General features: G+C 44.9%; 1 protein-coding gene across 1 annotated transcript in view; it reads right to left on the reverse strand.

Annotated features, from left to right (window-relative positions):
- SPEF1 (sperm flagellar and cilia associated 1) overlaps positions 1–27,636 on the reverse strand; it is an 82,410-nt gene that overhangs the window by 22,130 nt on the left and 32,644 nt on the right. The window contains exons 2-6 of the mRNA XM_078677196.1: positions 19,604–19,715; positions 17,229–17,385; positions 16,045–16,087; positions 11,940–12,012; positions 5,398–5,509 (exon numbers count right to left, since the gene is read on the reverse strand). Of these exons, the coding sequence (XP_078533322.1) occupies positions 5,398–5,509; positions 11,940–12,012; positions 16,045–16,087; positions 17,229–17,385; positions 19,604–19,715 (497 nt within the window). The remainder of the gene's footprint in view (positions 1–5,397; positions 5,510–11,939; positions 12,013–16,044; positions 16,088–17,228; positions 17,386–19,603; positions 19,716–27,636) is intronic.

The following is a 27,636-nucleotide window of genomic DNA, read 5'->3' on the forward strand; positions in this document are numbered from 1 at the left end:
GGGTGGGTGGAAATTTGTTGATCCACGCAGATTCCAGAACTTTCCACCACAGAAATGTGAGGAAAATGTGTTTTTTTGGTCAAATTTTTATGTTTGCAAGGGATTCTGGGTAACAAAACCTGGGGGTGGGCAGGCGAGTCACCCCATCCTGAATTGCCCTGGGTGTCTAGTTTTCAAAAATGTATAGGTTTGCTAGGTTTCCCTAGGTGCTGGCAGAGCTACGGCGCAAAAACAAAAGGTAGTCTTTTTGTCCAAATCGTGCTAAATTTCACTGGGAAATTGAGGTGCGACCATGCTGCGTTTTGCGCTGTTTCATGTCGCAGCCACTATGCCTACCCACGCAAGTGAGGTACCATTTTTTTTGGGAGACCTGGGGGCACGCTGGATGGGTGGAAATTTGTTGATCCACGCAGATTCCAGAACTTTCCACCACAGAAATGTGAGGAAAATGTGTTTTTTTGGTCAAATTTTTATGTTTGCAAGGGATTCTGGGTAACAAAACCTGGGGGTGGGCAGGCGAGTCACCCCATCCTGAATTGCCCTGGGTGTCTAGTTTTCAAAAATGTATAGGTTTGCTAGGTTTCCCTAGGTGCTGGCAGAGCTACGGCGCAAAAACAAAAGGTAGTCTTTTTGTCCAAATCGTGCTAAATTTCACTGGGAAATTGAGGTGCGACCATGCTGCGTTTTGCGCTGTTTCATGTCGCAGCCACTATGCCTACCCACGCAAGTGAGGTACCATTTTTTTCGGGAGACCTGGGGGCACGCTGGGTGGGTGGAAATTTGTTGATCCACGCAGATTCCAGAACTTTCCACCACAGAAATGTGAGGAAAATTTGTTTTTTTGGTCAAATTTTTATGTTTTCAAGGGATTCTGGGTAACAAAACCTGGGGGTAGGCAGGCGAGTCACCCCATCCTGAATTCCCCTGAGTGTCTAGTTTTCAAAAATGTATAGGTTTTCTAGGTTTCCCTAGGTGCTGGCAGAGCTACGGCGCAAAAACAAAAGGTAGTCTTTTTGTCCGAATCGTGCTAAATTTCACTGGGAAATTGAGGTGCGACCATGCTGCGTTTTGCGCTGTTTCATGTCGCAGCCACTATGCCTACCCACGCAAGTGAGGTACCATTTTTTTCGGGAGACCTGGGGGCACGCTGGGTGGGTGGAAATTTGTTGATCCACGCAGATTCCAGAACTTTCCACCACAGAAATGTGAGGAAAATGTGTTTTTTTGGTCACATTTTTATGTTTGCAAGGGATTCTGGGTAACAAAACCTGGGGGTGGGCAGGCGAGTCACCCCATCCTGAATTGCCCTGGGTGTCTAGTTTTCAAAAATGTATAGGTTTGCTAGGTTTCCCTAGGTGCTGGCAGAGCTACGGCGCAAAAACAAAAGGTAGTCTTTTTGTCCAAATCGTGCTAAATTTCACTGGGAAATTGAGGTGCGACCATGCTGCGTTTTGCACTGTTTCATGTCGCAGCCACTATGCCTACCCACGCAAGTGAGGTACCATTTTTTTTGGGAGACCTGGGGGCACGCTGGGTGGGTGGAAATTTGTTGATCCACTCAGATTCCAGAACTTTCCACCACAGAAATGTGAGGAAAATGTGTTTTTTTGGTCAAATGTTTATGTTTTCAAGGGATTCTGGGTAACAAAACCTGGGGGTGGGCAGGCGAGTCACCCCATCCTGAATTGCCCTGGGTGTCTAGTTTTCAAAAATGTATAGGTTTGCTAGGTTTCCCTAGGTGCTGGCAGAGCTACGGCGCAAAAACAAAAGGTAGTCTTTTTGTCCGAATCGTGCTAAATTTCACTGGGAAATTGAGGTGCGACCATGCTGCGTTTTGCGCTGTTTCATGTCGCAGCCACTATGCCTACCCACGCAAGTGAGGTACCATTTTTTTCGGGAGACCTGGGGGCACGCTGGGTGGGTGGAAATTTGTTGATCCACGCAGATTCCAGAACTTTCCACCACAGAAATGTGAGGAAAATGTGTTTTTTTGGTCAAATTTTTATGTTTGCAAGGGATTCTGGGTAACAAAACCTGGGGGTGGGCAGGCGAGTCACCCCATCCTGAATTGCCCTGGGTGTCTAGTTTTCAAAAATGTATAGGTTTGCTAGGTTTCCCTAGGTGCTGGCAGAGCTACGGCGCAAAAACAAAAGGTAGTCTTTTTGTCCAAATCGTGCTAAATTTCACTGGGAAATTGAGGTGCGACCATGCTGCGTTTTGCGCTGTTTCATGTCGCAGCCACTATGCCTACCCACGCAAGTGAGGTACCATTTTTTACGGGAGACCTGGGGCCACGCTGGGTGAGTGGAAATTTGTTGATCCACGCAGATTCCAGAACTTTCCACCACAGAAATGTGAGGAAAATGTGTTTCTTTGGTCAAATTTTTATGTTTTCAAGGGATTCTGGGTAACAAAACCTGGGGGTAGGCAGGCGAGTCACCCCATCCTGAATTCCCCTGGGTGTCTAGTTTTCAAAAATGTATAGGTTTGCTAGGTTTCCCTAGGTGCTGGCAGAGCTACGGCGCAAAAACAAAAGGTAGTCTTTTTGTCCGAATCGTGCTAAATTTCACTGGGAAATTGAGGTGCGACCATGCTGCGTTTTGCGCTGTTTCATGTCGCAGCCACTATGCCTACCCACGCAAGTGAGGTACCATTTTTTTCGGGAGACCTGGGGCCACGCTGGGTGAGTAAAAATTTGTTGATCCACGCAGATTCCAGAACTTTCCACCACAGAAATGTGAGGAAAATGTGTTTTTTTTATCAAATTTTTATGTTTTCAAGGGATTCTGGGTAACAAACCCTGGGGGTAGGCAGGCGAGTCACCCCATCCTGAATTCCCCTGGGTGTCTAGTTTTCAAAAATGTATAGGTTTCCTAGGTTTCCCTAGGTGCCGGCAGAGCTAGGGTGCAAAAACTACAGGTAGGCACTTTGCCAAAAAAGGGTCAATTTGGAACTGCTAAATTTAGGTGTGACCACGTTGCATTTTGCGCCGTTTCCTGTCGCAGGCACAAGGCCGACCCACACAAGTGAGGTACCGTTTTTATCGGGACACTTGGGGTAATTCAGATTTGTAAATCAACTGTTATTACCAATTGAGCTTTCATGGATTTCTCCCTTTGAATGAAAGACATTGTGTAAAAAAAAAATCTTTATGAAAATTGACCAATAATTCTCATGCTAGTATGAGTATTCCCAACTTTGAAAATGTGCAATTATATACTGTTTCTGAACTCTATAATTTGTACCCAATTCAGAAATACATAGGTGTCTTTCATACAGATTATTCCATGTATACATTTTCCAAGACAAAGTGCACTATACCCAGTAAATGAAAAAATACCATTGCAAGTTGCTGCTCAGTTTTTGGATCTGGGTTCGTCGGGTTCTTGGTGAAACTACAAGTCCTATATATCCCCACAACCAGGAAGGTCTAACGAAAGTGTAACGGTATATTGCTTTCCAAGAGCTGTCAAAATTAGAAAAAGTTATAGGTGAAAACGTTGAGACAAAAGGCTGTTTTTTTCAACAAAATTTCAAATATTCCAATATCTAACTGTTAGTTTCTATAACGAAACCTTCATGGATTTAGACAAATGACCCCTTTCTGAATTCAGAATTTTATCTACTTTTCGAAAATGTAAAGCTTTCCAGGATCCATTATTGCTTTCAAACTCATTTCTACCATTAACTGGAAGGAGGTGGAAAGCTCTAAAAATAGCAAAAATAGGCCATGTCCCAGAAAAATGCCAAAACTGAGTGAAAAATTTCGGTTCTCTGACAAAAGTCTGTCATTCCCTGAAAGCTGAGAAAATGGAGATTTCAGCCCCACAAACCCTTTTGTGATACCATTTTCAGGGAAACACCCAGAGGCTTTCATTTGCAGCCCGTTTTTCCCATTTTTCTGAAAAAAACAAAAAAATCACTATATTTTGGTTAATTTCTGGGCCCCCTCCAAGGGAATCCACAAACCCTGGGCGCCTTTAGAATCCACATGATGTTGGAAGAAAAGGACGCAAATTTGGCGTGGATACCTTATGTGGTCAAAAAGTTACAAGGGCCTAAGTGCGCACTACTCCAAAACGCCAAAAAAAGCCTCAGCACAGGAGGGGAAAAGGCCTAGCAGCGAAGGGGTTAAAAGATCTCCCTGCCCGAAGATATTCAGCAGGGCTCCAAATGTCCGGCGGCGGGACGGTAACGAAGGATGGCGATTCGGCCGCAACAGATGGCGGCTCGATTGTGGGATTGTGGTTTGTTTCTACACTGTGTAATATGAGTTGCCTAGGTTGTTTTTTATCATAAGTGGTTCCTTTGAGTGCCTTTGCATTTTGGCAAAGTTCATCCAGGACTGGCAATATGATTTATTAGAATATTTTATAGTATATTTTGGTGTATCTGGGTGCATTTTAAGCACTGCATCTGCTGCAGACTGGTTATGTACAACAGCATCCTGTATCCGTCACGCCCAGCTCTGTGCTGGTCCCATGACACACAAACGGCCTCCGTTCCACCAGTCCATCCCACAGCACTGGTTACCACCTGAAGGTCCCTGTGAGCGCCGACACAAATAGCTCTTGTATCCTCTCTAGACCAGTAAGAGCAGGGCACATGAATATGTTTTCACAAGGAGGAGTAAACGCCCTACAGAGGTGGTGGAGAGCAGGAGTAAAGGACATCAGAGTCGGGCGGCGTAAACAAGGGTCAGTGGGACGGAGTAACGAAGGGTTAAATTGGCACCATGTAGTGGAGTGGTATCTGGCCAACTTGTAACGAAGAACTATTGTGTGTAAACACTGGGAGCATTTGCCTGTTCCTCCTTGTCTCTTGATAATGTTACATTTTTTTCAGTTTTTTATGCAACTAATAATCTTCATGCAGGAGTGCTCCATAAAAAGAGTTAAACTCAAAACAACAATAACTGCAAAGCAATTACACGAAATTCAAGTATTAACATCGATTTTTCATAGTTTTGTAGCGCTTAAAGCGGCGCAGTTGGGCAGGTGAAACGAAGCACTAGACAACAAACATGATAGGGCCTGGGGAGAGGTTCCCTCCCTTTCCAAACCTCTTAACATTCACTGTGTTGCTTTATTTACTTTCCTCTTAGGCCTGTGATGTAAAGTGCAGTTCCTGACCCGTGTCTTCTGCGTGAGTAGGTAAGTGGAATGTAAACACACTTAAGCCAGGCTTCAAAACTTTCACAACTTTGTAGGATACTTGTTAACTTTCCACATTCTTAAGGAAAATATTTCTTTTATGTCGAAATAACATATTTTGTTTGCACATTATCTCACTCAACTGCAAGGTTCACCTGCCTCAGGTGTAATTTGTACAGTAGATTCCAGCAACACATCTTGTATTTTTTGGGTGATGTGAAAAGGAAGAAAGAGTAGTGCGCACCTGCACGGATTCCTGCGACGCCAGCAGCGCCTGCTCTTTCTCAGCGAGCTGAATGCGGAAGCTGGTCTCGCCGTTCATCGCCTGCGCGTAGCCGTGCTGCGCTTTGGTCGTACTGTGGAGGCGGGAAAAAACAACCGTTTAGGACTCGGCTAAAGATGGCGGGCAAACATGCGTGTTCTTGTAGAAGCAGATTCACAAAGAGTACGGTGGACGGTGCACATCAAAATGGACACATACAGCTTGCTGGCATGCCTGTATTGCTCAAGAGATTTGGGGCCTCGTTATGAGTTTGGGGGTCCGGGGCGGGACCGCCTTATACCCGCAATCCCAAACCCATGTTTGAACCGCCTACCAGATTAGGTGTTTTCTTTTGTCTGGCGGGCTGTTCTTTGGCGTTCCCATGGTGATGCCTATGAAATAGGCACTGGAATGGGAACGTCATAAGAAGTACCTGCAAGGCATGGACTGCTGCATGTTGTGCTCCCCTGTGTGCATCCACATGGTGTGAGACTCAAGGGGCCCCTGTAGGGCTCCCATTGTTTCGTCACTGCCACACTTGAAAAGAGTGGCAGTGAGGAAACTTGTAATATGCTTTGTGAGGCTGCGGTGGCCCTGCCAAGCATATTGTAAATGTAAATGTCATGGTACTTATAGAGCGCACTGTCACCAGACGGTCACCTTGCGGTGTCGCCTATTCGGCTTCCTGGCGCTGATACTCATACCGCTGTGGAACCCCTCCTGGCTTTCCCTGTGAAGTGTCCACTCCTGGGCACCCCATGGGTGAAGCCAGGCATCCTTAGCGCTGTTGGGGCCGGTGTGGAGGCTAAGCAAGCTATTGCCCAGAGTTGCAGCGTGGGGCCCGTGATTAGAATAGGCACCGAGGCGAGAATTAACAGGTCCGAGGAAATTGAGGCCAAGACCCCGCCGAGGCAGGAATCGAACCCTGGTCCCGGGCCAGAACTCTGCATCAGGGCCTCAGGACCACCATGCAACCACCAGGAAACGGCGGTTCCCTGTAGGTAGCACCAGATGCGGTGGTCCAAGGGTGGCCCGACTGCCCTAGTCGTAATTGGGTGGTCAGGAGACTGCCACCGCGTGGACCGCCAGACTCATAATAAGTCCCATAGAATTCTAGATGGGCAAATTAATTACACATTTTTAAACTAAGGGGTCCTGTGTGTTATCAAATAGACAAGAATGAAGCGATGTCACTAAGAACCCCAAGATGAAAAACATACCCATAATTCACTTTTTACCCATCTAAAATGTTATGCTATGTATGGTCCTGCCCCACAATCTCCCCCCCACCACCCCGACATCAGCTGTGCAGGAGTGGTGGAGTCCTGAATACATTCAGTGCATGGCTAACCTGCATCTGGCACCTGCCACTTATTAAATCTGGTGCCTTACAACACCCCTCTAACCGAGGACCTCCTTCTGGTCATTCGTTCTCTCTACCACCCAAATTTTAAAACAAGATAATACTAGGCCTCTGGTGACCCACCCCACCAACCTCTGCATTTATCTGCCCTGATTTTGCCCAAATTGAATAAACACACTTCATCCTGGCACCCAACCACACCAACCTCTCTTCAATTCTTCACAGACCCAAATAAAAAAAACAAATAACATGGCTGCCTGCCACTCATCCTTACACCCTCCATGCCTTCCCTCCCCCATACACACCGAAGCCATACTTTTCATGCTAGATGGTCGGATGTTGGTAAATTTGGAATTGTGAACCATTTTACTATATTGTTAGCAAACTTGGCTCACACTTGCTGAACTGTCCAGCCTTGTGCCAGGGTCACTGAAAATCTACGTCAGACGGCAAACGAGGGCAGAGAGTTAATTGGTTCTGGCGTTCTGCCCCATTGACTGGCAGTAGTAAAGCAGAGCCCGCAGTGGATCCAAGGATCTTAGTGTTCTGAATATGTCCACATAGGACAGTACCGGTCATTGGGCTCTGTTCTGTTTGAGTAGTGTGTCAGTGTGGCACTTGCTTTGGGCTTGTATTGCAGCCCTAGAAAGTGCGAGGATCTTTCGCGCTCTTTTGTGTTGTTCAAAACCAACTGTCCTACATTCCTATCTCGGAATAATGTACATATTATTTGCAAAAAATAAAACCAAAACTGGGCGTTGAGTTTCTTGAGTTTGTTGGGGCTGATGGAACATTGAGATTCTTATGTGGAGTTTAATAACTTATCTCTGTTGTCAATATTCCTTTTTAGTGGGACAATTTTTCCTGCTCCCCCCCAAAACTAAATTTGAGCTTCTTCATACCGTGGGGCACGGTCCTCTAACTTGTAAAAATAAGTACTCCACCTGACACTCTTCGGCGTACCTCTTTTCAGTTACACGGCTTGTATCTTAATGCACGCTCTATTCCGAAACATGCTTCTTAGCTCTGGGATCCTCTAGACACTACCAAACCAGATTTATGCGTTATTACTGAAACATGGCTTCACTCTACCGCCTCCCCATCTATTGCAGTAGTATTCCCCGATGACTATAACCTAACCAGAATTGACAGGCAGTTAAGAACTGGTGGGTAGGGTCTATATTGCTGCACGAAGCCCATTAAAGATCAAATGTCTAGACTCCTGTTCCACGACCTGATAGGAGATGATTATTTTTCGACTGGAAACTACCTCAAATCTAACCTGGAAGGGGGCTTTGGTCTATCGCCCTACTGGTGTAAAGAAAGATTCTAGTTCTAAGCTCATGGAATGGCTAGCTCAGTATATTCTAGCAGCAGATAGTTTTTCGCTTTTAGGAGATTTTAATTATCATGTGGACAAAAGTTCTGATCCTGATTCTATCCATCTACTTGCAGATTTGTAATCCCTTGGCCTCCATCAAAAGGTGGTAGGTCCTGCCTTACTGCCGGATACACTTAGTGGTTGATCCCCCCGTTGCTCGATGTGGACTGACCACTTTTCTATAATCTCCATCTGGTCATACATAAATATAGAGCTGTTAATCCTAACATTGTAAAATATACTAGACCTTGGAGGAAGGTAGTTCCTGCTGTCCTCTCCCCTGCCTTTACCCCCTCCTTTGAGATATGAATCTTGCTCTAAATGATTTCGAGGACACTTTATGGAGGAGTTAGACAATATTGCTCCTCTGAAATCGAGTAATATTAAAACAAAAACCCTTCTAACTCCATGGTACAGTGAATGCCTAAAGTGGGGAAAAAAACATATGTAAGAAATGTGAGCGTAAATGGAGAAAGTCCAAATCAGATGAGGATAAACTCCTTTTTATATCTGCTGTAAGAAAATATTTAAAATACACCAATCCTGCAAGAAGGACCTACATAGTTGATAGAATAAACTCTGCAAGGAATTCTTCAAAAGAGCTTTATAAACTTTTACAAGAATTCACCGATCAGACAATGTGTATCTCCACGATCCCAGCATCCCAGGTGTTCTGAGATGATCTTGCAGTACACTTTGAACAAAAGATCAATAACCTCTACCAATCTCTCTCAAATAATGTGGCGTTGACAAAACCTTTCTGGAAATCTTAGCTAGTACTCCGCCTACCACCTTGAAGTTTTTTAATTCTTCTACCCCTGAACAAATATTGAATCTGCTTCAAAGGATCACATTCAAATCTCCTGTGGATCCCTCCCCCCATACATGATAGTCACCTTGGCTCCAATACCTCTTGCTCCTATCACAGACCTATGTAATCTTCCATTTAATCTGGCAACCCTTCCCATAAAATGGAAAGCCGCTCGAGTCAGAACCATTCTCAAAAAACCTATGGCTGAGCCTACAGATTTGCAAAACTACAGAGCAATATCATTGCTCACTTTTCTCACCAACGTTACGGAGTCCTTGGTAAATCAAGAATTGGAATCATTTTTAGAATCAAACTCCCTGTTAGATTCCTCCCAGTCAGGATTCCGTGCCTCTTACAGTACGGAGTCAGCGTTAGTGGAGGCTACTGACACAATCAGACTTGCCTTAGATCAGGGGAATTTGGCTATGCTGATTCTCCTCGATCTATCAACTGTGTTTGATATAATTTCCCACTCACCCCTAATCCAGAGATTGGGTGGGATTGGTGTCAGCAGTAAAGCTCTGAAATGAGTGGAAAACTTTTCATCAGCGCAAACTCATAAAGTACAACTGGATCGTTACAACTCTAAAGCTATAGTCTTGGATAGAGGGGTGCCACAGGGATCGATTCTGAGCCCCAATCTCTTTAACATATATGTGGCTCTCCTGGTCAATCTTATCAGGGCACGCGGCTTCGATAAATGTCATATGCTGATGACACATAACTTGTCCTCACTATGGTTTCTAATCTGGAATTTACCAAAATCAGATTTAAAAATCGAATGCTAAAAATTGCCTTATGGATGACTGCTAATTTTCATCAGATTAATACTAGTAAAACAGATGTCTTATTCTTTGGAAAGGTTCTCAGTCTGTTCTACCCACTGGCGGCCATCTGAGCTGGGATTGTACCCGACTCCAAAACAACTGGTAAAAAAATGTGGCTGTCCTTTTGGATGACAATCTTTCCATGAATGAGCATGTTCAATCTATCTCCGAGACCTGCTTCGGCCTGACGCGCATGCTCAGGAAAGCCATTCACTGGGTTTCTGTGCATTCAAGGAAAACCCTATTCTAGGCGTTGACAGTGAGCCGCCTGGACAATGGGAGTTCCCTTATGGTCGCTATGAATGTGGGCCTCTTTTCTAGACTTCAGGTGGTACAGAACACAGCAGCACACATTATCTGCAATCTTCCCCTGTGATCTCCTCTGAACCTTTATTATGTTGCCTCCACTGGCTTCTCATAAAAAAGCGTGCACCTTTTAAACATATGTGTTTGTTTTTTAAATCATTGTATGGGAAGGGACCATGTTATCTTAAAAACAAGTTGCTGCCATATATCCCGGCACATCTGCTCAGATGCAGTGAGCTACTCTTGATGTGCCCCAAACGTATTTGAAGTGACAGCTCCTACACTATGGCGGAGGAGCATCACTCCCCGCCAGCAGCCAAAAAATATAAACTAAAATGATAATGAACCTGTGTTTATTACTGTTTTATTTTTCTCTGTAGTGTCGCCTATGGGGCGGGGCCACGGGGATGAGAGGCAGAGGGGGAGTGGTAGGTGCACTGGTCGTCAGTGCGCATGACGCTTTGGCTGACTTACTCCGGCTGGCCAAACCCTCATGCGCACTGAACCTCTCTTCTTCCACCAACCAACTAGACACTTCGGCTCCGCAGGCTACCTACTCACACACAGACCCAGACCAGGTGGACGGGCATTCTCATTCATCGCTCCTGTGTCAAGGAATACCCTCCCACTCCACATCAGAGCCCCCTCCTCAAGAAGCTGAAGACCTGGCTTTTCAATTAGCCAACTTGTCATAGACCGTGCTCGGCACACACACCGGCTCAGCGCCAGGATACCCTCGCGGGTGACCGCGTGGTTTACAAATATACCTAACATATGTTTTGATATGTATGTAGCCTAACACTTAGTGACGTAAAGCGGTGGGATATGCCAACGTATCAGTCAAACGTGCAGTTGTGAAGTACAAAATAACTGTGGGTAGATCTAGTTTGTTGAAGCAGGTACGTGGGAAAGTAAGTATTGGGATTGCCTGTCAGTATAAGAAAGAAGAAATCGCCCATTTTTATTTTCCAAACATTTGACAACAGAAAGCCATACCATAACAGTCTACAATTTTTGCATAAATAGACACCTGAGGTGCCTGCTCACTCCCACAAAGAGCAAGTGCCTTCAACATTAAGGTAAGTATTGCTGAACAACGCTTGCCATATAACATTAAATATCTATTTCTTACACCTGTTGAAATGGAGATTAAACTATCCCAATGAAAGAGTTGCAAACACATTGGAGTAATCAGATCCATGACTATCTGTCACAACAAGTGTAATTCTTAGGGGGGTAATACAAAATGATGGCCTTTCGAAAAATGTGGTGGGGGAGATTAAAAATGAAAGAGTTGAGATATAGAAAGGCCATGCACTGAGGACAACACCGAAGACTGGTGGGGGGACCCTGCACCGCAGGGGTACAAGGTCCTACTTCATGCCTGTACACGTTCACAGGTTAATCCTGGAGTGGGTTGAACACCTGGCTGACAGACGCAGGCCACTCTGGGACCCTACATAAGGTGGCTTGTTGTTGGTTGTCCAGCGTTGATTGACCAGCTGCTGGTGTTGTTGATGCTGGACTATGGAACTCCCTACCATTATTGATGGGGCACTTTGCTACACCTGGGAAGGATTGCAAGACTTGGCTTCTCATCACCTGTCTCCTCACCCATTCTCTTGCCCGACAACATCAAGAGGCTACAGAAGGACACCTTTGTTATTGACAATCGCTCTATGACGTACCACAATAGACGATCATGATGCAACACAGCATAACCACAAAGTTCACTCCTTCATGTTTGTACCAACACAGGAGCCATATCTCACCTTCTTAGGTTCTACCCAAAATGCATTTCATTATGTGAATCTACTTCTGTTGGTGAGAGCTTACCCAGCAGGTTCACTTTTCGCAGGAGGCTGTGCATTGCTGACTGGGGCATTGTTTTTTTGTTTTGGTGAATAACCTGTATAAAATAAAAAACAAAAGAACCGTATAAAAATGTACCATTAAATATTCAGATGCAACAATGAAGACGACCCTACATTGAAGAGCTGCACGGGATAAGTTCCAGACCAGACAACAAAGATTGGCTCATTTAGACTCCAGGAAAACATCATTGTCACCAGCATGAGATCTCAAGGTGGAAATCCATCTGATGTAACACACACAGGAAGCTACTGAAAGAAGGAAATCACAAACCCTCAGACCTAGAGAGCTAATTCATACCCACCAGCCTACCACAATGATAAACCAGGGTGTCTTTCTCGCACATTGTTATCATCCATCTCAACACTAAGGGCCTAATTATGAGTCCGGCGGTCCAAGGACTGCCAGACTTGGGGGGCGCGGTGGTTGCTGATCACCCTATCCCCTTCACTGCTTCTGACGGCCAACGGCCGTCATGCGCACTACCTCCGTAGTGCTGCGCACGTCTGTTGGCTGTCGCAGCCCCGCCCACTGCGCTAAATTGCTGCACCGCGGTTAGGCGGTTAGTAGGACTTTGGCGGTCAGACCACCATTGCACCGCCGCAGCTGCCAGGGAACCTCTGTTCTCTGGTGGTCCCGCAGCACTCTGAAGACCGCAATATATGCTTGGTGATGCCCTGAGGTACCGCCAAGCATATTACAACTTTCCTCATCGCCAGCGCTGTCATAGAGGTTCTTTCTCCATGAAAAGGCTGGTGGTGAGGAAAGAAAGGGGGCACTACAGGGCCCCCTCTAGCCCCTGTGCACAGGGGTGCATGCAGGGGGGCATATGTTGTGCCCCCCTGTATTTATGCATCCCGACTTCCTGCACAGGAAGAAATGCACAACATGGTGCATTTTTTCCTATGCAGGAACGTGCACTGGCGGTCCCACGGTGGCGCTGTTTCAGGCTCACAATGATTGGCGGTGTGGGGGAGTGGCGGCGGCGTGCCTCCTTCCTGGCACCGCCAAAAGTCATAATAGGGCCCTAAATGCCACGCCCCAGGATAAAGACAAGAGCACTTCTCAGGTCACTCGTGGGCTACACAAAAATGCTTACCGTGTAAGCACATTTTCATTGACAAAACTTTTAAAACCACACAGCCCATTCCGGATGTAATGAATGACCAGAGACTTGCTCTTATCTTATGATTGGGAGTAGAGCTTAGGGTGTGATGGGAAAACTTGCAGTTTTGTCGTTTTAGTAGATTGTGGCTCTGAATTAATTCTGCCAAACATCATTCTCTGCTTCCCTCCTCCACTCACCTATCACTCCCTCCCACCCCCTTCCCGCACAGGAGTAATTGCAGACATTAAGTAGGTGGTAAGTATGTTAACCCACCCGAAATAGGGAATACCATGGGGAATTCTGCCTCTTAACTCCTTCCGTGCTGATGACGGAACCGCTCCGTCATCAGCCGCGGTGGCGCTGTGCTGATGACGGAGCGGTTCCGTCATGGCCTGCCCGACGCGCCTGCGCGGCGCTGATTTCCCGCCTGCACGGCGCGTTCTATTAAGCGGGCGGGGCCATGACGGAACCGCTCCATCATGAGCACAGCTCAACCGCGGCTGGTGACGGAGCGGTTCCGTCACCAGCATGGGCCCGCCGCGCCGCCCCCCGCCCCCTTAGCGCTGCGGCGGAATAGCTGCCGCAGCGATGTGGTTAATTCCAGGTCTTCACGGTTGCTCCCCATTCCGAGGGGTAACTCAAAAGTACAGGAATTCTATGCAGAGATTCTGGCTGGTGTTGGAATTGTCTCAGAGAATTCCTGACATCCAGTGCTGGACTGGGAAAATAATTAGGTAATTGTGGGCGGAGAGGGTGGGGAAGATGTGACAGAGGAAACAGGGGGGGGGGGACATCAGGAGTGACGCTTGAAAAGCAGATCTGACAGTCAGCTCATGCACTCATTTAAAAAAAATCTGCTGCAAAGAAATTGTCAATAAGGACATATGTGACAGTAAATCTTTTTAGCTTGATTAATTTGCCACAAAGAGGTGGCCTTTTAAACTATCTTACTGGGTTCTGACACCTGCTGCAGAGATCTCTGTGTGTCCAGCAATTTTAAGGGGGTTATAATAGCAGTAAAATACCTCTGGTGGTTAAGGCAGCTCTGGGAGAGTTATGTGTTTTGTCCAGTGACAGTTTTGATTCATGAAGTAACAGAGGGTTAATATGCCTGCTGCAAAGCACATTGTAGAACATGCAGATCACAGATTGGTATTTTATATAGATGGTAAATGGCAGTGCTTATATAGAAAGGCAGTGCTTTTGAGACTGAAATTCTTTTGTTACTTCTGGTAAGTCACAATCTTTGTAATATAGCACAGTGATCTATTTACCAGCATCAAGGAACTACATGTAAAGTGTAAATCATGGGTTTACATGCTTATTGTTTCTGATGTTATTCTAAGTTTGCAAAAGAGGGTTCCTTTGGGTTGAAATAAAGTATTGTTAGTGCAGACAACCTGAATCACTGCATTACGTTTTATTTCCTGATTATGTGTTTTTCCTGATCATTCACTTTTAACATATACTATCTATAAATATGGACAACATGTAATTCCTACACCTTATAATGCTTATTGTCTTATGTAACATTTCCTGCGCTACGATTTTCACACTTTTTATTTGGTGTATTGTGCCTCTGTGTTTGATGTAAAGTGCTCCAACACCCACGCTGGGACTAGTACGCTACAAAAGAATTAAATAAAAAATTAGTAGGTGCTATTTAAATCATTGTGTAATTACTCTCACACACTGAAAAATTCTGCATTTGACAGTGAATGCACATCTCTTACATAGGAGGTTGAGCAAAGTCAATAACCTGCGTCCAAGACATAGTTTTTCTAAAGTACTTGTGAAGTGATAAACTATGTGCCTTTATTCCTTCCATTACATTGGCATGTAGGTTATGTGCTAGGGGCCAGATGTACATAGGTAATTGTTTGTGATTACCAAATAGTGAATTTTTGTGATTCGCTATTAGGTAATCACAAACACACATGTACAAATGTGTGTATTACACATTTTGTGATTCCCAATGAGTTGCAAATAGTCCTACCTCATAAATATTAATGAGGAAGGTATCGGTTTTGCGACCCATTGGGAATCGCAAACAATGCCAAGGATGGTGGCCTGCAGGGGTCAGCAGAGCACCACGTCTATGATTACTTTTCGATAAAGCAAACTTTTTTTAAAAAAGGCAGCCCGTTTTCCTTGAAGAAAAACAGGATGCATTTCAAAAAGAAAAATTAAAATTCTTCTTTTCATTTTTGAAGAGTAGGCAGTGGTCCATGAGACCCCCTGCCTGCTCTTCAAAAGTGTTTTTACAAACATTCACAAAGCAGAAGGGGGTCCCTTAGGGACCTCTTCCCATTTGTGAATAGGTTATGACGTACTTGAAGTAGGTGGTAAAATGCAAATGTTTTGCAACCACATTCTGGTCTCAAAACATTCTTACATACCACTGTGATTCGGTGGTTGGAAGGGATGACCTAAACACACCAAAACCCAATTTGTAATTTGGCAATAGGTTACGATTTGGTAATTTACGATTTAAATAGGGATTTGTACCTTTCAAAAAGCCCTTTTGCGTTCGAAAACGGGCCTGTTTGCAAGCACAACATTGCCTAGTCCATCTGGCCCGAGAAGGCTCCCAGCTAAGATCATTCTTGATTAAAAGAAGGGATGATGTCCCTTTAAATCAGGCCTTTGTTTTGGGCTTGGTTAGAAGTAAAAATAGGAAAGTCCCATCGCTGCGTGCAGGTTGCTGCTCCAATCGGAATGCAGGCAATAAGCAGGTGCTGCTCAATTATGTCCTGGTATCTGAATTTCACACCAGGACACCAAAGTCAGCATGTTTTCCAGTGTTGACAGGTCTCGGATCCGGCTAAGAAATAGCCGTTAGAACCATGATCCGGCTGGACCCCCCTACTTTCCAGCACTGCTGACAACTCATTAGCAGGTGCCAGGTGGTTACAATTACTTAGCCATCGACATACTACAGAGGAGATAATTCTGTCTCACCTGAATCTTCATGGTTGTTCTCTTCTGCATTTTGGCCTGGCTCCTGCAAAAAATAAAACACATATAGTATTTAGTTTACCAAATTCTTTGAAATTGTTGTTGTTGCTCTTCCTAGCACAGAGGATTTATGGAGAGACATATGAAACTGTGCTGGCCTTCAGACTTTCTATCCAAACACTGATTCAAGACCCACGCGGGTAGTTCACAGAGAAGTCTGGCCAATGACTTTGCCGATGAGGATCCAGGTCTTAAAATGGCTCCCAACTACAGATACAATGGATGCTGAGGCTACCTGTTTTTGAGAGGCCTTATTTAAAAATCCTGTACAGTAGAGGCGGTAATGCCTCTGGATCCAAATGGCATGGGTGGAGTTACAGCTCAACTAACAATATGGTGTAATTCACCTTATCGCACCAACGCTAGAACCTATGTTTCTAGGTTCACTTATGAGTACCAGGTTGGATGATACCAACTCCTTATATCTGAAGGTTGTCAAAGACTACTTGCCAAAATCCAGGTGGTACAGAATACAGGGGTGTGACTGGTAATGGGGCTAAGAAAATTCGACTATTGGTCTGAACTCAGGAGAAAACTACATTAGCTTAAGATGGAAATGAGTATTCGATTTAAGACCCAATGCTTCTTACACCACTATATCTATCTATATCAATTTATACTTCCCCAAAATTATAATATTGTGTTGAAAGAGATAATAAATATCCCTACAAATTTTACTCTGTATATAGACCTGGCAAAAGAATTAGGTTGATCTGACATTAAAAAATATAGGAATTGACCAGATGTACAATACAAATCAAAACTAATTTGTTTATCATAAAATAGTCGTTTAATTTAATAAATTCCCAGTTATCACAATCACTAGTGAAAACAACATTGTAATTCAAACTGAAAATATAAATTCTTAAAACTTTTTGGGGAAACTAAATTCTATATTCAATGGAATCACCTTCTCGCCTGATTGGTGTAAATAGGGCGCAGTGTGGCACATTGTCTATGCCGCCGCAGCGTCACAAAAAGTGACGGAACTGCTTCGCAAGCCCTTCATGAATAAGGGCCCATATCTTTTACATTAACAGCAAGACTCTAGCAAGTCAGAAACCCATATATATCTCTAAGCTGTAGGCAACATAGGTGCGCCCTATGTAACCAGAGGTCTTACTCACCCGAGGGGTGTCTCCCGCCTCTTTGCCTTGCTTCTGTTTCTCATCAATTTTCTGTCTCAGGGTCTTCAACACAAGCTCCACCACCCCAGGCGAGCCCTGGGCAACCTTCTGGACCACGTCATATGGGATGGAGAAGTTCAGTCGGCTCAAAACTTTCCTGCAAATGGTCAACGTTACCAAAGTGGCTGAAGTATTGTCAGGTGCATCAAGGCATTGGGTCGCAAAGCTTTGTTTTACCACTTAAAAAAGAACCACCAGGTAGCCACTGATTGTAAATATCACTTTTTAAGGTGGCTGAACCAGCTGTTTCCCAGTACTGACCACAACTGGTATCCAACTATACATAGAACATTATCCTATATTGATTGCTTTATTATCAGTGGCGGCCCATGCAGGTAAGCACGGTGGGGAGGTGAAAGTGACAAACAACGGGATAGGGAATGTAAAATAAATAAATAAAACACATACCTTGCACTAGTAAGTGTTTTTATTTATTTTACATTCCCTTTCCCGTCGTGTGTCACTTTTAATTGCATTACACCTTTCATACACTTTTTTAATAAATACTTGCATGGAATTCCAGTCTTATTTATTTACAAAAATACCTTTATTATAGATGAACATAAACCATATAAAATGATTCAGTTTTACAACATCAATTACGTATGTACACATTTAAAATCGAATAAGAATGATATAAATGTTCTACAAATTTCCAGAAACCCTCTGACAATACTCAACAGCATTAGGTGATGCTTGGTCAGAGCTGAAGGAGACTAAAAAACCCAAGTGAAGCCCGCTTAGTACAAAGGGAGGGCCTCATTCCGGTATTGGCGGTCCGACCGCCGGACAGCCGCTGTGGTGGAGAATGCTGCCAAGCCGGCAGCATCCAGACTGCCATATAATGAGTACGCCGCCGGGCTGGCGGTGTTGTATCGGCGGTGCCACGGTGGTGGCATGCTTTAGCTCATAGAAAGAGCCCAAAGCATAAGCCGTCACTGTGGCAGCGCCGCTTGAACGTTGGGGCACTTTGTACCATGCACCATGTCATGCGTGGCACACAGTGCATGCACGACAGTGCAAGCAGAGGGGATTACAACATGTGCCCCCATGCACAACCACTATGGTCAAATTCGCCCTGAGGCCCTCTTTGGGGCCCATTCCCTGCCTTTCCGCTGACTTTTTCATGGGGGGGGGGGTTCCGCCATGAAATGTTCAGAGTGAAAAGGTTGTCGGAAAGGCAGGTTGTGATCAGTGCGCCGGTGCGCACCACTGCCATTGATTACTGCTTTCCCCACCTTCGCCCTGTCGGGAACCAGGATCCTGGTGGTGGCGGCGGTCTAAGGTCTGGCTTGTAACGGTCCAACCACCAAACTTGTAATCAGGAGGTCGAACCACCATGGAGGCGGCGGATCGGACTGCCACCAAGGGTACGTTGATCTTGGGACCGCCGTACTCGTAACCAGGCCCTAGGTATCCGAATGTGACACAAGTGACGTTATACAGAATGGAGGATGTCTTAATGTGTAGGTTTGGTGTTGAGCAGGTCAGGTTATGTCTAATGTCCCTATTTACATAGAAAGGCAGAAGGTGTGGGTCAGGGGTGCTATCTAGGGCCAGCAATCACTGAAGCAGAATATTTGCTTGCTCAACACACCCTCAAGAAAATAAAGGCTTTTCAGTGATCAATGTTGAGTCTTAGGTGGCCCAAATGTTACTTCCAAAGAATCTTTGATATGCCTGCTATGGTACCTTTAGCCAATCAGCAATAACGTGTGTATTTCTAGAGGACATGTTGACCCCAAGGGTTACCTTGGTGCTGTTGACATATAACAGAACTACACAGTTAACACTAGTATTATGGTCAACTGGAATTTGTACCAGTGACTACTGGGTTAAGCAAAGATCCCTTAAGTGGTTGCATTAATCCAGCGTTTTCCAAAGTTGGTCCTGGCGGGTGGATCCATGCCAGATTTTTAAGATAACTACATTTATCTATATGGGGATATGCTAAAAATCTGGCATGGATCCGGCCCTCCAGGACCGACTTTGGGGTACCCTGCATCAATCCATTGAGCCTCCAGTCGCGGCTGGTTCACTGGGGTAATAGTACTTGGCATGATGTTTGTAGCCCTATTCCTATTATAATAAAAGAAAAACTACACATCCCAGAATGCACAGAGCCGTTACCTAAAAACCCAGAAAGCGCTGGCATGGGGCCAAATGGCAGCAGCGAGAACTTTTAAACAGCAAGCCCTCTGTGTTTCACAGGCCCAGCTGCCTAGGGTCGTTTGAAGTATCCGACTTTACAATACAAATGCCGGCAATTTATTTTCTGATTAAAGCGACAAAATAAGCCTCTTCCTTGCGTTTACCTGTTGAGAATGGTCCAGTTGCTGAGCTTCTGTTGCATGGAGTTGGCTGGAACGTAATTGTGCATTTCCACAAGTTTCGGGAAGAAATGTTTTACAACCTCTGCAGCCAGCACTGGAATGAAAACAAAACGTTTTAGGATTATGGAAGAGTGGGGCTCGTGCTGAACGGTCCTTTTGCTCTGTCTTGTGGACGTCTGAACTAGAACCAAAGAACAGTGAGAATAAGATAAACGCTGGGGTTTATGTACTCACAGCCCGTCTTCGCCATCGGTGGGATCACAAACGCATCTCAAACTTGAAATGTGTTTATTGTAAGTCACATACGTTCTAAGGCAAAATTACAGCATAGACATTACCACACAAATGTTTAGTTGCTAGTTCATCTAATAACAAGAGCTAACATATTTTCAATTAATGAAAATTAATTATTAATAAAATTAGTGCAAGTAGGCATACATAAGAGAAGTCTGTTGACAGTTAGGAGAATCTGTAGAGATAGACATTTAAAAATTCTGCAAAATAAAATGGTAACAGCATCAGTATAGTGAATGCCTCATACCAATAAAATAACCATGTTAGCTAGTGGGTGACTAAGCAGAGCTGGTCTGGGAATGGTATCAGGGAATCCAGCCTACACATAAAGGTATATTTTAGGGGTAAGCACAGTTTTCAAGATTGTATAGTAAATGAACAAGGCCACAAAAATGTGCTTACAACATTAGGGCAGTGTATGTTACAGAAATTTAAATAATTAATGAGTGGAGAACTATGCACAACTCGCTGTGCCGTAGTGGGAGGTCGGAGTGGTGTTTCTCTTATACAGGGAAGGCTATTTTTGAAGAAGAAAAGTTCTGGAGATCGTTGAACTTTTTAGAGATTTTTGCATTAGTTGAAAAGATGTATGTGATATCAGGATAGTAATTGAGAAAGAAACTTTACACCCTTAAGTGATTTACTTTACTTAAGTTAAAGGCACTGGGAGTTTTTAGTCAAAATTGATGGCAAACTTTAAAAATAATGGAGGCTAAGATATAGCATTATTCTGAAGATTTGACCTGATTTTTAATGATATGTAAAGAAAACTATGAAACTGACCAGACTGTTATATTACCGGGTTAGGCCCATGTAGCGAAGCAGCTAATGTCTTATATTATTCTCACAATAACATTTCAGCTGTGAACTTTTGCACATATTTGTATGCATGACAATGTTGTTTTAGTTTTCCCAAAACTAAACTTGTTTTTACACATCTATCTTCGCTCAACATTATCACAATGCCCTGAACATCATGTACAAGGTCTCTTTTCGCACTATGTACAAATGTCATCTCTATCTTCATCCTCGGGGCTACAGGGCCATCTACATATCCATAACATCACTAATCTATACACACATCGCAAGGCTGCTTTCTATTATAAAAGATGAGTGTTAGACCTGTCAGCCCTAGGGTGGGCTTTCCCTATTTTTTTCACCCTTGCCTCATTTTTCCCACCTTCTTTTTGTTGGCCTTAGGTCTCTGAGCACCTTCTCATTGCTAACCAATGCTAAGGTGCAGGTGCTCTCTACTAAAAACATGGCTGCCATAGGCCCCTGCTACTGCAGCATGGTCTTTTTGTGTAGCACCCTAGTTGCCAGGAGCTGGCTGGAACCCCTAAACATTGTTGCAATACAAGCCTACCTTGCCTGCCCATAGTTAGGGTAGGGAAGCTCCTGGTACCTTCTAGAAGAAGGGCGGGGTCTGCTTTTGCCGCCTTAGAGAGTGGTCACCTGACCTGGGCATATATAAAGAAGGGAGGGAAAGTTTTCAGTCAGTTGGGGCATCACTGACCTGGGGGACCCTACGCAGGAGGTTTAGGCGGTAGGGCCTAGTCAGAAACCTATACCACTGGGGATGACAGGGTTTGGGCGCGGCCCACCAAGCTGTGAGGAACACTGAACTAGCCCACTGATCTGGCCCAGCGGGAGGGGAATCCAGAGACCACCTGCAGTGACCTGCTGAGGAATCCTGTCAGCAGCCTTCAACTCAACCCCCCTCCTCTTCAAGTAACTGCCTCCCAAGGGAGCTAGAACCACCAAGCGCCAACAAGAAGAAACCCACCTGCTCTAACCAGGACTACTGGGGATCAACCAGGTACTGGACTGTGCTACCCCTGATTTCACCTGGGCCCTTCGCTGTCCTGCCTAACTCCCCCTGACTAAACTGCCTGTACTGCGAAGCGCTCATCCTTCATAGCGCTAGCCCCCTGAAGCGCTGTGCCTGAGAAGCGCTATTGCTGAGACTGCCCAAGCACTAAATCTGCTGAGTGCTGCTCTACTTTGTGCCCTGGCGCGAAGGCCCTTGAGCGCTGTATCCCCAAAAGCGCCGCCGGACTTACCGCTATACCGCGGGAGCCTCTGAGCCTGCCTGCCCCCGCTGTGGCCCCGCACTCTGGGAGGCGCCGACGTCACCTTCATCTGCCCCCTTGGCGGCCCCCGGTGCCAGGAGAGGGCCGCCGCCGTGTGCTGTGGGACGCGCCAGGCCCGGAGAAGTGGGCGGGAGAGGCGCCGTCTTCTGGCGCACCCAGGGGCCAATATCACCGCCGCAGCCCGGCCCAAGAGCGAAGAATCCCCGCGGCGGCCCCTGGACCCTGAGGTAGGCCGCCGCGACTGTGTGTAGGCCGCACTAGGCCAGGAGGCCACCATCTCCACTCATGTGACGGGGGCGCCGCGTCATTAGCCGCGCCCCCGCCCCTACTGCTGCCCGATTGGCTCGCTGGGCCGCACCCCCTCAGGCGAGGCCGTTGATTGGCCTAACGTCGGGAGAAGCCCGGTCGGCCTGAGAATCCTCACGGAGAAGGCCCGGAGGAGCAAGAGCCCTCTCCGACGTGCTGCACCCCTGAGGCTGGCTGTATCATCGGCGCTGGGGCCCGGGTAGCCCGGCTGCGTCCCGCGACCTGCCCCCACAGCGCCAGCCACACCGGAGAGCTCTAGAAAGAGCACAAGCCCTCCCCTAGCACGCCGAACCTCCGCAAGGGCCCGGAAAGGGCCGAAGAAACCAGGTAACCCCCGGGGTGGGGGGCAGAAGGTCACAGGAGACCCAGAGTTCGCCCCTCCCCTGGGGAACACTGTTGTTGGGCCCCGTTGGCCCTAATTAGCCAAAGAAGGCCCCTGGACTCGGGGCTAGTTGAGTAACCCCTGCCTGGGAGTAAAGTTGACTGCCAGACACTGGAGCTTATGCAGGGGTATTCTGGATAACTGAAATGCTCATTTTTACCTGATGCACTGTTCTCTTTGCTTAATGAAATGTTGCCTTATCTCCAAAGAGTTTTTCTTGCCTGATGAGATGCTTATCCCTGATTAGGGAACTGTTTATTCTGGCCTAATGACATGCTCATCCTTGCTTGATGATTCGGTTGTCCTTGCCTAATGAAAGGATTAATGTTACCTGATGAAATGCTGGTTCATACCTAAGGAAATGTTTTTCAGATGCTCACTGGATGATTTTACCAATGCTTAATTAAATGTTTTAATCCTGTCTCATGCAGTGTTTCCCTGAACTCCTACAGGTATATGATGAGATGTTTACTGCAGAGTAATAAAGCCTTTATTCCCCTGATGCAATGGTTATTGATACATGCATTGATTAAATGCTTTGAGGAAATGTACTAAGGAGATGCTGATGCCTTGATTTCTGATTTCCCTGAGCCTTGATCTAGATAAAATTTATTGATTTGAATCAAACCTACTGGTGTGGTGTCAGTCATTGCGTGCGTTTTATAGTCTCAGTGGATGTGTGTGCTGTGTAGTCACTTTACACCTAAGCTTCGGGTGCCTACCTGCTCGAGCCAAGCTACCTCCCGGGAAACTGGTGACCCCAGTTCCTACAATGAGCATTCCGATAGATTAGGAGAGGAGGCAGTTCAGCTAACACCAAGGGTCCCTGCATGCTGAGACTTCACCATGCAGCAGTCTGACATCTCGTGAGGGGTGTCCAGTTTGTGACCAAGATGGGGTCCTTCATTCTCTCCCATCAGGTAATGGGGTTTGGATCGTCCCTTGGGGGTATTCTTGACTTTATACCTACACACACTCTAGGTACACTTAGTGTAGGGTTTGTAGGAGTACGCTCAATTACTTCCTTGGTTTATATGCCTGCATACATACACTTTTAACACCATGGTAGAACTATATCTACTATTTGCGCTTTTGGTGCTTGTTATCATATTTATATGCTTCTGTCTATTAATCATTGATGCACACGCTTTTTAAACAAGAATAACATTGGTTCAATAAACTTATAGAAAACGTCTGACTGTGTGTTCTCTGTATACTTCCCTGAGAGTAAGTGAGCACGAGTGGCTGAGCGAAAAGGTTCTGTACTGTTTCCACGATCCCTGAGGGGACAGGGTTGTCATGTTCAGTGTTTGCCAGAAACCGTTCGCTCCCTGGTAAGGTTAGGGGAGCTTACGGTGGGACTGTGAGCTAGCTAGTCTATAGGACAACATATCCTGTGGAGGTGTCTAGAATCAGTCTAGACACCAAGCCCATAGTTTATGTTGTCCAACAAATGTGCAGATCCTGTCGATTAGTAGGAACTACATGACAAGACTACTTTATTTGGCCTAAGAGCAACCTATGCCACCATTATTCAGCCCGGCCCAGGATAAATGTACTTGGCATGCTGGTATTTGTATGCCTGTTCATATAATGGTAAACTATTTATTCATGTAAATGGTAATGGCAAACGTTCCGTGCCTGCAAGCAGCAACAATGCCTCCAAGCCAGAGATCTCCAACCTTTTCACTAATAAGAGCTAATTATGTTAAAAGAAAATCATCCCAATTTACTTATATTATTAGTGTTGTACACATCAGACAAGATTACATTAGTGGCCACCCGAGGTAAGATCACCAGCCGTGGTCACCTCAGTTGCTAGCAGGAATACAAAAAAGGCTTCATCAGTTTGGAATGCCTTTGCCAGGGTAATACATAATGGCCAAAGCTCTAATGCCCCCTGGCACCAAGGAAATAATATTAGTAATACGCCTCCCAGGGCTGCATGATTTATCATTCAAATACCAACTTTCAATATATTTTGTAAATTATGGCTCCTTAGTACATTTCTATATCAAATACACACTTTTCAATTTTGAGATACATATATTAATTCAACCCAACTAAAGCTTCTAATTTAGTAGCTTCTCACAGGTAGCTGGAGAGCTACGAGCAGCTCATGACCTACTCACCGGAGAAGCCTGGTGTAAGCTATGCTGCGGCTGCTGTGGTGCCATTAGAAACTAGAAGGTGCTGAGAACAGAAGAATACCAGATTTAGAAGGAATACCAGATTTAGAAGGGAAGCAATTTAAATAATTCCTTGTTATCATAAGGCCAAGTTGAACTTGTGATTTCAGTTCATTGAGGGCAGACGCGAGATTGGGAAGTAGTTTAGCTAATATATCTATTGTGATATTGAGTTATCTCAAAGATAGTACGTTACGGGGGTAGCCTGGAGTGTGTGTGCACTTATGTTGATGTTGTTATTTCTTTTTTCCGTTAGCTTTTTTTTTCTTCTAGTCCTATATCACCTGTTCATGGACTGGTCTCAGTGGACTTTGCACAACTCAGGGGGAATGTGGGGGGGAGTTTAATATCCTAATTGACACACTATGTCAGGTGTTTTGGTTGTTCCTTTGAAAAGGTCAGTTGCTTTCTTGCTTATATACAATCTGATACTGCAGTTGCCTCTGGGGTACAGAGCCCTGCGACATATGTGCAATTTGACAATAAAATATGTTTTTAAAAAAAAGATAGTACATTACATCAAGATCTTTATCAATAAAGCAATGCCTTTGCCCTGGTACAGTCAATGTTCATGATAAATGGAATCATACTAAGGACAGCATAACACCAATGAAGAACTGGGTTTCCGATAAATGAGGCCAGAAGATAAAGGTCTGAGGCAGTAGAACTCTGGAAAACCATGAGGGAGAACCAAGAAGTTAACATATATTGGCTAAACAGGAAGAGGTAGTTGTGAAGTGGAGGGGGTGATCTAATAGGCCTACTCTGGGGGCTCAGTGACTAATGCATCCACTGCAGGAATCAATGGTGACAGGTTTGAATCCCAACGTTTCTATTTAGCCTGTTTTCCTCACCTCATCAAGTTAATAAAATAAGAACCAAAAAACTGGGTAACAGTATGCATGTTCACCATCACATCTGTGTTTTTTGTGTGCTACATTTGGGGGTCACATGTTCATCCAAGAGAGCTGTTCTTCATACTCCCCTCTTGGTCTGGATCGCCTCATTTTTGTTCAAATTTTTAGTATGTTAAAAAAAATTATGTAAAAAAAAATCTAAAGGCACTTTACATTTTTATTTTATGCATGGAATATATCCACATAAACCACACACATAGAACCACATAAATAGGACTGGGTTTTGCATGACCACACACATATTTTGTTATGCTTACACTTTCAAACAAGAATTGTCAAAGCCAACAGGTCTGGTGTTGGCTGCAAAGCAATTGACTTTGCCAATGTTTGTTTCTTATGAATGGGTTTTGGTAAACCATTCAAAGATACGTGCCCGTGCAGGCACATGTATGTGCAGGGGCAGCAATCTCTGAATGAGTATGAAGCTCATATGAAGATGGCTGCCATATGTAGGGCACAGCGGGTGAGGCACATTGCGAACAGTTGCGAAGGCCTATGAGGAGTATCTGGGGAGCTCCTGGGCTCCCAAAATTAAAAATAAATATGTTTAAAGAAAGGCAAAGAACACTTGTTTGAAAGAAAGAACACATTGGTCTGCCAGACCATGGCCCGGAAAATAGCTATTTTGTATGTGGATAGCGACACTATGTTTAGGCAGAATGCTGTCATTCATGCAAAGGGGAGCTGATGACTGAAGTGGGCAGACCCTTTGTTCCACACTGTATGTGGAAGCTGAATTTGAATGACACTACAACACACCAATGAATGAAGAGGGCTTACTGCAGGTCCCTGTACATAAGTGTGTATGATCAATCAATTTCACCTCACGTGCTATTACTCTTTCAACTGGAATGCCCCAAAGACATGGGAAAATCCCCCATTTTCAGTTGTCTCAGAGCCATGGATCAGTGGATGACTCAAATTGAAAGCTTCCAAAATGGAAATACTCATGTGTGGCGATTGGAAACATTATGACCTGCTTGCCGCCTGGCCTGATGAACTGGGATCACAGCCTAAAGTATTGAAGGAATGAGAAACCTTGGAATGACCATGGACTCCAAGCTGTCGATGAATGCCCAAGTAGACAAACTAGCAAGATCAAGCATTGTCACTATAAAAACGCTGCAACAATTTTTCCCTCATTTGGGATTTCCACAAAAAGTCCAAGCTACCATCTTCCTTGTTCTGTCCAAACTCGATTACACCAATAGCCTCTACCACGGATCACCTTTAACAACCATGAAAAGACTACAACGGTTTCAGAACTCGGCTTCCAGACTACTTTTGCATATCAAACCGCGAGACCACATCTCACCTGCCTTGAAAACCCTGCATTAGTTACCGGTTGCCTGAAGATCTTTGTTCAAGCTGCTTTGTATCACCCACAAAGCAATACATGAAATGGGACCCATCTTCATCAGGAATAAAATTACCAAACACATTCAACAAAGGAACCTCTGCTCTAAAGGGGCATCTCACCTCAAAATCCCAAAATACAAGAAAAAAAAACATCGGTGGCACATCCTTCTCTGTTCAAGCAGCCAAACTATGGAACTCTTTACCCCCAACATAAGATCCACCGACAGCCACCTTATCTTCAGAAAACTACTCAAGAATTGGTTCTTGCCCACATAAGCACCATACGCAAATAAAAATCTACAGCATATCCCTCTGTATATAAACATTTATTTTCACTATAGATATGTACCTATCTTTCTGTATTGCTTTGTATAAACATGTAGAATAATTATGTTGTTAAAAAAAATTCACTTTTTTTTTAAAATCATCTTTGGTCTACATGTACTTGCTTCCATTGTGCATCAATGTACCTCCA

This window comes from Lissotriton helveticus, chromosome 2_1, assembly GCF_964261635.1.
Source record: "Lissotriton helveticus chromosome 2_1, aLisHel1.1, whole genome shotgun sequence".
Taxonomy (NCBI): domain Eukaryota; kingdom Metazoa; phylum Chordata; class Amphibia; order Caudata; family Salamandridae; genus Lissotriton; species Lissotriton helveticus.